At 34.5% G+C, this 11,541-nt stretch overlaps 1 protein-coding gene across 1 annotated transcript; it reads left to right on the top strand.

Annotated features, from left to right (window-relative positions):
• The first annotated feature begins 10,650 nt into the window (after positions 1–10,650).
• Positions 10,651–11,311, top strand: LOC116119650 (heavy metal-associated isoprenylated plant protein 43-like). The gene is made up of 3 exons (XM_031405591.1): positions 10,651–10,769; positions 10,856–10,931; positions 11,011–11,311. The coding sequence occupies exons 1-3, from the start codon at positions 10,764–10,766 to the stop codon at positions 11,280–11,282; spliced, it is 354 nt and encodes a 117-aa protein (XP_031261451.1). The 5' UTR covers positions 10,651–10,763; the 3' UTR covers positions 11,283–11,311.
• Positions 11,312–11,541: the final 230 nt, after the last annotated feature.

Below are 11,541 nucleotides of genomic sequence, written 5' to 3'. Positions count from 1 at the left end.
TAGCATGAGTACAATGTGTTTTTGTCCCGCAAGTTCATTAGTATGTTTTGTGTATTTATATAGACGCTGAATTGCCTATTTGTTTGGGTTACAATCCATGTGCAAAATTCTTAACTATTTTCTGAAGACTAAGAATTGGAGTATATGGCCCATTTCCTAAGCCTTCAAATTCTAGTTGGTCAGAGACAGGTTGAGGTTTGGATATATATAAGTTGATTCATGTTATGATTAGCATTTATTTCATACTCCACAGAACACCACCCCAAATCCTTGGAGTGTCTCAGAACAGAGGGAAAAAAAAAATAGGAATTCTGAATTGCTTTTTTGCTTTTAGCTTTTATAAGCCAATATAATATATGGTTTGCTTGTTTGATTGGTTGTTGTCTAAACTCCAGCTCTAGCTAAACTCCATTTTTTCAATTTTGCAGGTTCCAGGAGATTGCTGCATTTCGGGTATTGTTCCAGGTTTAGAGATGTTGCTTTTTGCAGTGTGTGTAAATTCAAGAAGGTTGTTGCAGTTTGTATAGGCTGTCCATGTGTGTTTGCTGATGGGAGTTTTCTGCAGTTTGTGGGGCTTTTGGTTGTTGGTTACAGGATTTGTGGTGGTAATGCATGTGGTGCAATTTGTAGAAGGTTGTTGCGTTTGTAGGCTGTCCAGTGTTGTTTGCTGTTGGGATTTTTCTGCAGTTTGTGCAGCTTTTGGTTGTTGGTTACAGATTGTGGGGGTAATGCAGTATTTGGAGGATTATGCTGTAATTGTGTTGTTGCGGAGGAAGTGCTATAGCTTGGTCAAAGATGCAGCAGTTTTTGCAGTTCTGTTTGCTCTTTCCGGGAGATTTGCAACTGGTGTAGCTTGTGCGTGTGTGCAGTTTTTGAAGCTGCTGCAATTGTTCTCTGCCTTGGTGCTGTTGTCAGTCTTCGGTTGTTTTACAGCTTGTGTGTCCATGTTGTTTGTGCGTTTTTTTTTTGAGATTTCCTTCTAGCTTGTACAGCTTGTAGTTTGCCCCTTGGGAATGCCCAAGGTTCTTGGTTCTAAAGGGGAGTCCCCTTTCCCAGGTTGTAATTCTTTATTCTTGTATAAAATTATTGGGTTTACCCAAAAAAAATAAAAGTAACTTATTATGTATAATTATGTGTGTCAATATTGAATTTTTTGTTGTTTCTTCCAAATATGGTTAGTATTTACATATCACAAAAAGATTGCAAGATCATCTATACAAAGATTATGCCCCCAAAACACTGCACTAATAGCCAGCAAAATGCAGCATTGAAGTTGCAACTCCAGAACACACTGCACAAACATCCAATCTTCTTAACAAAACATTGCACTGCCAGCTCCAAACTTACTTCTGGGAACTGCAATGCAGTTTTCTGCTGCTGCTCTCCAAACAAAGCTCTCCAGAATCCTTTGTTTGGCCATGCACCAATGCCATCCACCACACAACAACCAACATACCCAAATATTGCAAAGGACAAAAACAAAGCTGTAGCACCAGACACCTCAAAAGCAGATCCAACACCAAAAAACTGCACTAACTCCAAAAATCTATAAATTTCCATACTACTGAAAGAACAAAATGAAGTGGCAGCACTAGAAAATCCTGCACCAACCCATAGTCTCCCCTGAAATTAATGTTGAATGTTGGAGACCTGCTATAAAAAAAAAAAAAAAAAAATACAGCTAATAAACATCTTAATACAATATTAAAAAGTTAATTCTAGTGTTCCCGAACCAAAACATGCATCATTTATCAATGCACCATCCATGAGCAACTCATTCACATCACTAGCATATGCAGGCACCAATCTTAACCACCACATTAAGAGAGCAAAAATATGGCAAGCAACAATGAAACCACACGCGCGTTAAATACATACACAATCATTTTGATACATGATTTTTAAAAAAACTAAAGAATCATAAGCACCTGGAGTTGCTGCCCTTCAGCTGATGAACATGAGCGTCCACTTCCTGAAACTCAAGTTCGTTTAATCCCTGTGCAACAAACAACAAGAACTCAACCCATGTTATTCTAAAATAACAATCTTGGGCTACATACATTTCTACAATTCACATGTAAACACAACTTAGACAAAGAACATAAAGAATTACATACCTGAGTTGCTTGATTAAATCCAAGTGTGAGACCAGGATTCAAACTCATAGCCACTTCTCTTGTCGCAGTTTCTTCCCTTTTACTGACGAACAATTTTTTCAACCTTCGATTGTTTTCTTTTGAATGGGGACGACCTTTGCTACGAACACCCGTAGTAAAATATTACTACTCCCTTCTTCAAAGTATCATCACCACCTTCGCAAATCATTCTACTATTACCTGACTGTTTGGTCTTTTATCAATCCCGACACTTTTATTTGACATCAATTTGTTCTTCATATCATTGATATTTCTTTCACCATATTACAATCATCCTCTACTTGATGTCAAATCTGCTACAACACTGAATAATTAGATAACCATCAAATCGTGTCCGTCAAGATTGGTGCTCCAACTATTATAACTTATCTTCACTTTGGTATGGTGTCTGTTTATATTTTTCCTCCACTGTCTTAAAACGTACTTTTCTGGACATGAGAAATTTGCTTACGAATCAATACCACAATTGCATGTCGACATAAAATTCCTCTAAACTCAAACAATCGACAATTGCAACGAACATCACAAGTTGCTTCATCAAAGCAAACCACAAAAGGAACACGACGTGAGTCTCTCCAACCAAACACTTCTTCTATTATAGATTCCATATAAGAACCAATCTCTTTGAAAGAAGATAAAACAACAGACCTTGGCAGCTAGCTCTTGTTGAAACTCTTTGAATTTTGCAGTGGTATATGCATCTTGAAATTGTTTCTCCATAGCATTGGGTTATGCAAGGGATCCATGATTTGAAATTTAAAATCAGCCTCCCTTTCTTTTTCCACTTTATCACGCAATGCATCTCATATTGTTCCACAAACTGTTTTAAAGTGGTTTTTGAATTAACATCCATCAAAGAATGCATGCATACTTTCACTGCGTCGAGTAGTCGACATACCTGCCCAAAAAGTATCTTTTACAAAAGCCCACCCAACGTCGTCTTTCATTGTACAATCCAACCAATCATTGTCGTGAAGGTTGTATTTATCAATGAACCCATCCAACGTTCTTCAAACTCCTCACATGTCAATGAATCATACACGCATTTTGCAAAAAAAACTTAATCTGTTCTATTGACTATAACCTCTAGTTTTTCAGCAATTTCTTCATTATAGCCACAAACACCATCTATGTCGTGTACCAGGGAACACGTCTCGATTGCATTTTGCATTGCTTTATCTTGATCAGTGATTATTGCTTTAGGAGCGCAATTCAACATACATGCGCCAAGATTGAAAAAGCCATACAATGTCTTTGTGTCCTCGTTGGAGATTACCCCACACCTACAGTATCGAATGACCATGATGATTAACACCAACAAAAACACCAAACGGCATATCATACTTATTGGTCAAATACGTATGTCGCATGTCACACATCACCGAACTCTTTAAATGCAGCCCTACTTCTTGCATCCACCCATAAAACATTCTTTAATCGACCTTCTTCATCTAAATCCTTATGTAGAGAATTAGAATTCTCATTTTGCATTTTCAAAAAATATTTTTGGATTGCAGAACATCTCCAACACCAAGTCAACCCCTAACTTTTTCAATATAGTTCCTACAATCTTTCTGTAGGAAAGGCAAATTCTCAGCACCGCCTGCTTCAACTAACTGGAATTGAAATTTTTATTTGGCCTAATCCCAGCCTGTCATTCACTTCAAGCTTTCTCTTTACGTATGGTTGTATAATTCGATTGCTTCTGAAATACTATTTTGGTAGGACTACTGAGTTCATGGTTATGATCAAACACAACTGAACATTTTTCCATTTGCTGTCAGAACGTACAGCTGCACCAATTCGAGCCTTACAATCAGTTTTTGTCACTGATGCATTTAAAGCATTTACGGGGTTACTGCGTGACTTCCCAACAAGAACAAGCTAGTGTCGCGTTTGTCACCTCTCCATCATATCCTCTCTTGAAGATCGATAATAACTTCGAAACCCATTTTATTCCCATAGCTTTTGTGTGTTACAAATTATCACGAATCAAAAATCATTCCAGGCTAGGCTCCCATTCCTCCTCTGCACTCTTGTATCTTCCATTTCTTCAAAATGATTATCCTAATTTATTGATATTATAATAGTCATAATTAAATATAATATACAACAAGATAGGCACATACCATAAAAAATTTAAAATCATATTAATGAATAAAAAAGATTACCAACAAAATATTACCTCCACAACATTGAAATGAGAAAAGAGTTGTCTGGATTTTTTTCACTACACTCTTCCATCTTTGGAACTTTGATAAACACCAAGACCAAGTTCAAAAAAGCACAACCTGCAATAAAAAGAAATAAATTAACAAATAACTATTTTGCAATGAAATAGTCCAAAAATTGTCAAACCACACATAAGCAACGGAGTTAACAAGTACAGCATTTTATTTATAGCATTTTATCAGACTCCAAGCTTTTATATTGTTCTTAGATGATGTTTTAAAACTATAGAAAAATACCATGAAGCAAAAGATGGTTCAATCTTATGGGTTTCTATTTTGAGAGCAATTTTTTTATAAATCCAGCAGATGAAAATGACGGGTGTGGCGGAGATGATGGTCGGTGCTGTGGTGGACGACGGCGGCCGACGCTAGTGGTGGAAGACTGCAGGCCACGGTGGTGGTGGTAGAGGATACACTACCAGTTAGTGCAGGGGCGGACCCAGGCCCCTTGAGGGTAGCCCAGGCCTCCCTCAACTTTAAAAGAAAAATTGAAAGTTTTATTAAAAGGTAAAAAAGAAAGTTAAAAGTTAAAAATTAAAAATTAAAAAGTTAGGTTTTATCTTTTTTATATTCAAGTTTCTTTCCCAATTCCCAACTCCTCTTACATGCGATCTCAATTTGGAGTGATTGTAATCCTTTTTTAGTAAACCTTTGTGTATTTTTTTTTGTTAGAGTTGTGATTGAGCTCTAAATTTATATAGAATATTTTGGTAGATTTGTGGTTGTTGTAAATGTAATCATTTTTTTCCTATGTTTGCATTAATTTCGATAGGATTTAGGATATTTCTCATACAATTTGGGCCTTAATGTTACCTAATTATATTAATTTGTTTTTCAAGCCTAACGATGATTTTGAGCATAAATGACAGTTTTGACCTATAAATTGCGTAACTTGACTTGGAAACACAAATGACCTGATTTTAGAAGATTTGGAAAGCTAAGAACCAGAGCTACAACTTTCATGTTTTGGGTTTTTCCTAATTCTGACTAGCAAGGGTGAAAACTTGGCTTGAAGTCGTGAACAGAATGTTGGAAACGGAAGAAAAACGTCTTTGGATGTGCTTTATTATTTCTGCCATAACTTGAGCTTTAGACCTCGGATTGTGCTGATTCTTGAACAAGTAGAAAGATAATTTAAGGGCTATAATTCATGTGTTTAACACTTTTCCAGATTCAGACTCTTTAATGCTCAAATTTGGCCCGAAAGATTCTCGTGCTATAAGAAAAAAGCTTCGCCGCGGCAAAACTGTTCAGATGTGAAAAATAAATAAAACGTTTTGGCTTGCTAGGGCTTCGTCCTTAAGTGAGAAGGTATAAATTAGCATGAAAATGAAAGAAAAATGGTCTTGGTTTGTCATTTAAGGTACTCTTGGAAGGAGAAGATATTGAAGATTTGATCTTCAAATTAGAGAAGATTCTCCATCTTTTGCTTGTTTTTCAATGATAAATCTTGATTCAGTTTGTTTTTGTTATTTTATTTGTTTTTTGGTATGAATTGAGTTGTTTAGCTAGGGTTTGATGTAACATTGATACAATGATTCAAATTTATGAATTGATTTACTTTGAGTTTTAATTTCATGATTGAGTGTTTATCTCTTGCTTAAGACTTTTGGATGCTTGATCACATTCAAATGTGTATATATTGACAATGGGACTAAAGAGATGATTGATTGTGCCTCTTGATAAATACCATAGATTAAGCAAACGCTAGAAATAGGTTTACCGATTATGAAATCTAGATAGAATTCCATAAAGCTTAAAAAACTTTGACTATTAATCTTCATTTTGTTGGGTGCGGAAGCTTAATAGGGATAGTAGGAAAATATAGCCTGAGAAGATATGTTTACAACTTAGGGAATTCGGTTTTCAATCAAGGAATTAGAACTTGGGTAATAGATTCTATGATTTGGGTTAGCGTATCTAGGTGAAATCAACACCCTAGCATTTTTTTAGCATTTTTTTTAATTTTAAGTTGTTGGGTTTTGCTTTAATTTCATTATATTCATTTATACTTTCTTAAATTGTATTTAGTTCATTAATTTTTCATCTCCAATTTATTGTTGTTTCAATTAGGACTTAAACTAGAGAAATCGGTACTTAGTAACAGTATCCTCGTGGAACGATACTCTACTTATCACTTTATTACTTTTTGCGACTAGTGCACTTGCTAAATTTGCATGTTTGTCAAAATACGCATCAATAACTCTTTTAATTATATTGGATTTAAGTGGATCGTTAGATTCCCGGTGATTTTTTTATCTCTTCACATTGAAGAGGTTTTTCCACGTAACAATTTTCTTGTGTCTTTGTAAGGTTATTTTCTTTGTTTTCACTAGTTGATTGTAAGCAGTGGCAGAGCGGGGGCCTCCCCTAGACAAAAATCCTGGGTCCGCCACTGAGTCAGTGGCGGTTCTCTGTTTTTCGTTTCAAGTGGCGGGTTTCTGTTTTTAGTTTGAAAGAGTTTATTCATTGTATTTTTTTTTTTTTTTTTTTTTTTAAGGCTTTGAGGGAACTGACGTGGCTATTAGCCACATCAGTTAGTACTGAATTTGTACACTCTCATTAGTGCAGGTATCTTATTGCAGAGGAAACATATAATAAGATCAAATGTTAGAATTAAACCAATTCGCTAGAGCTGGTCAAGGACCAGTCCCAAATGGGACCAGTCCATCCTGAGCAATTTTAGGACCCAGATGAAATTTATTTTCCCCCTAATCTTTTTATATTTTAGGCAAAACAAATTTTGTAAGGGTTTTTAGTATTTTTCAGGGTAACATTTATAAATTTTTCAGGGCTTGGAATTTTTTTTTTTTTAAAAAATATTTGTAAAAATTTTTTAACCCCTATAATTTATATTTATTTCCAAATTTATAGGAGGTTTTAGTAATGTACAGGACAATGGCGGATCCAGAAATTTCTATTAAGGTGGGCCAAAATAAAAAACTAATTACACATTAATATTTCTGTTAAGAGGGGCTAAAACCAGAAATTGCATATATTAATATTTTTAAAAAAAAATTGAAGGTGGGCTAGAGTTGCATTTGCCCCTACTGATGGATTATCGCTTATCCGACACATTTTGGAGGTCCCAAATGGGGTTAAATTTTGTATTATATGCATTTTGTAATAATGAAAAACCTAGAGAGTGAGAAATAGAGAGCAAGAGTGAACTACCGTCATTTATTGTACAATGTATTTGTTGTAGCTTTCTAAAACTCAATAAAATTACTTTATTTGAATGTTAGACGTAGTTTCTTTCTTGGAACGAACCATGGTAAATCGTGTGTCCTTTTTACTTTTCTATTTTGTTGTTGTGTGTGTTTTAGTTATGGTTTCAACAATGTAAATACATCTAAAATCTACTAGATAAAGATCAAATTCAAGAAAATCTTATCTTCATTTATTCAGGATTTCATATAGCATTCATCTTTATCACTGGAATAGGCTTACTATTACATAATGGTAGCAGGAAGGAGACAATAGTTGATGATGCATACACAAGAGTTAAAAGGATATACAGAATTAAGGTCAAGAAATGGATTTTTAAATTGCCATTGATCTCTTTGAAGCATTAAATTAAGTTTAATTGAATATTGTAAACGCATGAGTTGATGGATTTTGCGGATTGGTCATCTGTTTCAACTCTGAAGGAATGGCAGATAGTGCCTTATGTGGAACGGATTCTTCCCATCCTTTGGTGGCCTTCAAATCCTTTACCATACAAAATACAGTGTTTGAAAAGTCAAGTCTTTTTGTTATTTTTATTTTATTCATTCTCCACCGAACTTGTACTATATTTATGAGTTAGAATTTTTAGTTATATTTGTCATGTATTTGTGTTATTTCGCTAATTTTTTGGACTGTTATGATGTATATATATGGTTAAACTCCCTCTTCCCCTGAACTAGCTTTTGAGTGTATTTTACCCAAACCCGCTTACCACTAAGTTTCTCTATCTTCTTCCATTTTGTTTCTTTTTCATGTTCCACCTCTATACTGGATTGGACTGCAATATGGATACATATGCTCGATCAATTCTCTTTAGAACTTGTTTGAAGAATCATTTATGATCCATTCTATCCCATATTCTATTGTTTGTCACTACAAACAAACATCCTAATTAATTAACTAATCATGCATCTATCAGCTGGTTAAATTTATAAGCATTCTTACCCATATATATATACTGTATAAGCATTTTCCTTTTTTAAATTTCATATAATTAACTTATCTTTCTAAGGTAGTTATGTCCATGAAATATACTACTGAACTACTATTTGAAGCAAGATAAATATATTAATAGCTAGTGGGTAATTAGAGTTTAGGGTTTACGGACCCATTCATGGGTAGCTCACATAGTTAGGGTGAATTGGGGATAATGTGAATAGGTGTACAGTTTCAGGTTTGATTTCTCATTTGAGCATTTGTGATTTAAGTGGGGGGAAGGCATGATGGGTTCTTGCGCTAGTTTCCTCGTGGATTAGTCGAGATGTGCCTAAGTTGTCCCCAAACACATTGGTTAAAAAAAAAAAAAAAAAAAAAAATTTAGGGTTTAGGGTTTGGATGTCAAATTTGTAAGTTTAGAATTGTTCTTTGCTTGTTTTATAATAAATCTAAGTTAAAGCTCGAATTACTTTTTTTTTTTTTAAAGACAAGGACTGATTTGAATGAAGGGTGGTTAGCTTTTGTAAAGTTTGATGCAATTATTCATCTCATGGACCCAAATTTTCATCAATTATATTCTGTATTTAGTGTGGTACTAAGTGGGGTTTTGATGTGTGAGACTCAGGAAGAAGTTTAGTGGTGATGGGGAAAGACGACATCGCTAGAAAACGATGGAAAAAGCAAGTGGCATCGTTTGCTAACGTGAGTCAATGCACTTTAGCCTACTAACGTTTGCTAATTCTATTTCTTCGAGGTTTAGAAAGTAATTTATTAATTTTATTTTTAAGGGTAGTATGTTAATAGCACCCTCTATCCCTATGTCAGAACCTAAAAATCACTAATTCTGTTGGTTTAGTTGTGAGAATCTAGAATTTATGAGACCAGAGGTGGAAACTGCCATTTTGCCAAATCTTGGGTGGGAACATGTTATTTACTCTCCATAGATTTGTCGTTGAGCAGCTTAACACATGTATAGCTGGAATATAAAACCGTATCCTCAATTAAATTATTTGCAGTTTTGCACTGAAAACTTCAAAGTTCAAACGACAGTTTCGTCGCTATCTACCTTGAATAGTTTATAAATGGGAGAACCACATTTTCGTACCCAAGGTTTGGCGAAATGACAATTTCCCATCCATCAAGTTTTAAAATAACACTTTCCCAACCTTTATCAGGTTCTGTTAGTGTTTTCTGTTAATATTTGACTAAAAGACAAAAATACTCTTAAATAGTTTATTATAAATTAAAATTTAGTTAAGTGAAAGCCTTTACTCAAGTGTAAAGATATTTTTTTTTCCTTTGTTTAATTAATTAATTATGAATATTAACTATTAAGATTTTCTATGTTAATTAGTAAAAATAAAAAACATTATATTAGTAGATTATTGAATAATAGTGATGAAATATTTATGACATTATAAATAAATAAATATTAAGATCATTTAACTTTAAACAATTTTATAGCATTATTCTTAAATTTTTAGTTTGTGTTAACTATTTTTTCTTTTTTGACTTTTTAATATCTTACTTTTTGGCTAATTCAAAAATAAACAAGAATTTATAAAGTCAAATATTTAAGGGCATTTTCGTCTTTTCAGTTAAATATTAACATAAAACATAATAGATTTTAACAAAAGGTGAGAAAGTGTCATTTTGAAACTTGACCGGTGGGAAAGTGTCATTTTGCCAAACGTTGGGTGGGAAATGTCGTTCTCCCTTTATAAATCAAGTAGTACTGCTTGCATTGACACACAATATATTATGTTTTTTCATATTATTCTGGGACTCTGATTGATCATCCAAACAACTTCGAACAACTGTGGGGCAAAGACTGGTTTTTCGAAGGAGGTTTGAACTTTCTTAAGCAGAACAACACGTAGCCATAGCAATAGATGAGGACACTGCAACGCAAAAGCAAATCTGTTACATGAGCAGTACAAGGAAACCTCACCTAAAACATTAGAGAGTCCTTGATGTTCCTCGTAGGAAGGTTGGTGGAAATTCACCTCATCTCTTTTGAGGTGAATTTCTATCCACATATAATTCATTCGATTTCGACTTAGTGACCACTCGTTTGCTAATTAATCGAAATGACAGTTACAATGAAAGACTGGTTGACTGATGTTACATTATTAAACGCAGGCTCATCAGTTTGGAACATCTATCCAGGTTCCTGCATTTAGAGAGGAGCTACTCGTCTCAGAGATCTGCCATGAAGGTAATGTGACTTCATTTCATGCATGTTCAGTTTCTCTATCATTTATTCAATCTTTGATGGTTTCATGCTGCTTGAATTTGATTCAGAAAATAGTGATTAAAGTTGCAATCAACTGCCAAATTTGCAAGACCGATGTGCTGAAAGCCGTTGCTAAACTTACAGGTGCCTTTTGGATCGTGCTCTCTTGCAGACATAGACATTCATGTATTTTTAAAATCTAAAGTGAATGTATTGTGCGCAGGTATCGATCAGGTATCGGTGGATGGAGAGAAGGGAATATTAACAGTTGTAGGAGATGTTGATCCGGTGTTGGTAGTGAAAAGACTTAAAAAGATAAAAAAGTGTCCGGAGATAGTGAGTATTGGACCTCCAAAGCCACCGGAACCTGAGAAGCCGAAGCCGAAGCCACCTCCAACTCCTGTTCCTTGCCTTCCTCCATCATGCAAGGACTGTCAACTTGTTGCCGTGGGTTACTACTTACCCTATGAAGGCCGGATGTGTTCCATCCTCTGAGGAATCCAACCACAAATCCATATTTATATTTATTGGGTCTCATCTGTCCAAATACAAACTGACCAATCGTGAACTATCACTTTAGGATTATATAAAAAAATTGTATGAAAAAATTATAAGTGTAGTTTTATTGATATTTATTTCTCCTTAAATACGCTTCACTTTGTTTTGTATTGAAATTTTCTACTTATAATATCACTTATTTATGGTAATATTTAAGCGAGTAATACTACAATTACAACCTCTTCTCACAAACTTT

This window comes from Pistacia vera, unplaced genomic scaffold (genome assembly GCF_008641045.1).
Source record: "Pistacia vera cultivar Batoury unplaced genomic scaffold, PisVer_v2 Contig898, whole genome shotgun sequence".
NCBI lineage: Eukaryota > Viridiplantae > Streptophyta > Magnoliopsida > Sapindales > Anacardiaceae > Pistacia > Pistacia vera.
This window is presented reverse-complemented; position numbering and strand designations above follow the sequence as displayed.

What these genes read in the sequence shown, in the direction of transcription:
- LOC116119650 (XM_031405591.1), top strand. An exon ending in AGCCGTTGCTAAACTTACAG is followed by an intron (nt 10,932 to 11,010) that starts GTGCCTTTTGGA and finishes TATTGTGCGCAG; the next exon opens with GTATCGATCAGGTATCGGTG.